General features: G+C 24.2%; 1 protein-coding gene across 1 annotated transcript; it reads left to right on the forward strand.

The window, feature by feature from the left end:
- Nucleotides 1-571: 571 nt before the first annotated feature.
- Smp_170780 (hypothetical protein) lies at nt 572-1,123 on the forward strand (the record flags this gene model as incomplete). Its single annotated transcript, XM_018793847.1, has 1 exon — nt 572-1,123. One exon carries the CDS (start codon nt 572-574, stop codon nt 1,121-1,123), a length of 552 nt encoding a protein of 183 aa, XP_018648318.1.
- Between the last annotated feature and the right edge of the window lie 1,320 nt (nt 1,124-2,443).

Here is a 2,443-nt window from a genome sequence, read left to right on the forward strand (position 1 = left end):
ATATGAAATTTTAAATAAATCATATAAATTAAAAAATATAATAATTAAACATTTTAATTGTCCATTATATTTAATTATTTTATTATTATGTTTTATATCTATACCAATACATATATATTATCATATTAATAATAAATTAAACTGTTTATTATTTAATATAAATCAATTCAATAATCAATTAAACAATCAATTCAATAATCAATCAAACAATCAATTAAATAATCAATTTAATGATTCAATCAATTTATTTCATTATGGATATATATTAAATTATTTTTCAAATTATTTTTCATTTTTAATATTGATTTTATTATTATGTTGTACATTTATTGATTTATATATACGTAATAAATTTCAATTAAATTTAAAATTGAATTCATTTCATCAATTACTATTAAATAATCCTATAAAAAGTAATATTGAACAATTAATAGAAAAAGAAAAATTAAAAAATCATTTTAATAATTATATGAGTAATATCATATATCCTGAATTGAAAATATCCCCTATATCCTATTCATATTTACCTTCATATAATAATTTAACATTTAATGAAAATGATACATTAAATATGAGAAAATATACAATTAAAGAAATGAATCAAAGATTTTCAGAACCATGTCAACAAATTGAAGAGATCAAATGTGTAAAATATTCAGCTTTACAAAAATCTGATACTAACAATGATAATAACATTAATGAAACTAGACCTATTCCCTATTTAACATCTAATATTCATCCATCTAATTGTATCAATCCAGAATATCTTGAATTAGATACCATTCAATCTGATATTAAATCATCTAAACCATCTAAAGGTCATGAAATAGATATAAATCCAAATTATTTAAGTCATATGGTTTATAAATGTTCAATGGATCCGTCACAATTAATTTATCATAAATATAATGAAACAAATCAATTGACTTATAATTATCCAATAGAACCATGTGAATATATGAGTTGTGATTTATCATCAACACAACAACAAGCTCATGTAACATTAATTCATCATCATCCTGAAATGAATATTGGAATGAATAATTTAAGTAATTTAACATCTAGTGAATTAATAAAATTATTTACGGATACAACAGGTGAAGATTTTATTACATCCGTTTGATAAGTGTGCTATAATCTAACTATCTATCTATCCATCTCTCTATCTATGTAGCTATCTATCTATCTATCCATCTCTCTATCGATGTAGCTATCTATCTATCTATCTGACTATCTACTAATCTATCTATCTATGTAGCTATCTATCTATCTATCTATCTATCTGACTACCAATCTATCTATCTATGTAGCTATCTATCTATCTATCTATATAAAGAAAGTTTCAGGGAATATCAATTCAAATAGCATATTTACAGTTTATTTTAATGGTATCTAACAGTCAGTTTTGTTTTCTATGCTATCTATAAAAGTTAGTCCTATAACATTTTATTGATTTATGTATTATTATTCTTCTTCTGTGTTTTATTGTTTATTTATTATTAATAATAATCATATTATTATTGATATTGCCAATTTGTACTGGGATACTAGGCAAATATTCTGACTAAAACATGGGGTTTTATTAAAGAATCATTCCTTGAACTTTTAAACTAAAATTTAATCAATAACACCGTGAAGTAATGGTAAGAAGTACAGTCCAATTAGCTTACGTTCCATACGTCCACTTTTGTGCCTTATCTTTTGTAGAGACATACTCAATATCTACAGATAGTGAGTAATATCTAATTTGGTGAAGTTATATAAGAGTATGTTAGAAAAAAGATCAAACAATTTACATCCTCAGAACATTTTAATAAAGATTTATAATAGTACTAGTACTACTACATGATGAATTTCTTGTCCATTTTGCATACAATATACCTGAATTTGGGCTCATCATCCACAATAGAAAATAGAATAGTGTTCAGTGAAAACGAAAATTTTGGAAAAAAAAGATTTCATGGTCTACACTGTCTATTCATAAGTAGGAGTTAAATGAAAAAACCATTAATTAGTATAAAGTAGGAATGCTTCACATAATACAATAGGGGAAGTCGATTCAGGCATAAAACAAACGAGTGATAGATGATCTTCATTCTCGTGGGTACATAACCGAAAACACACGAATATTTTTATAAAAGATATTATGTTTGATATTTGTTTACATCAATAACTTTTGGCTAGACAGCCATTGAGAACCTGGGAGGAATGGATAACTGTATTTATAACAAGTACTACCATAACTTCTGTTATTGTGCTGTTCATAATTCATAACCTTGAAGTTAGAAAATCATAGCTGAAATAAGATACATTTTGAGTACTATCTTATGTATTTCCACCATTATCAGTAAATCTCACAGAACGACTAACTTGCATTTTAATATATTAGTAAAGCAGTGATATAACATATATAAGAAGAATTATAACTACGATACAGAATAGT

Source organism: Schistosoma mansoni, chromosome 1, assembly GCF_000237925.1.
Source record: "Schistosoma mansoni strain Puerto Rico chromosome 1, complete genome".
Lineage (NCBI taxonomy): Eukaryota > Metazoa > Platyhelminthes > Trematoda > Strigeidida > Schistosomatidae > Schistosoma > Schistosoma mansoni.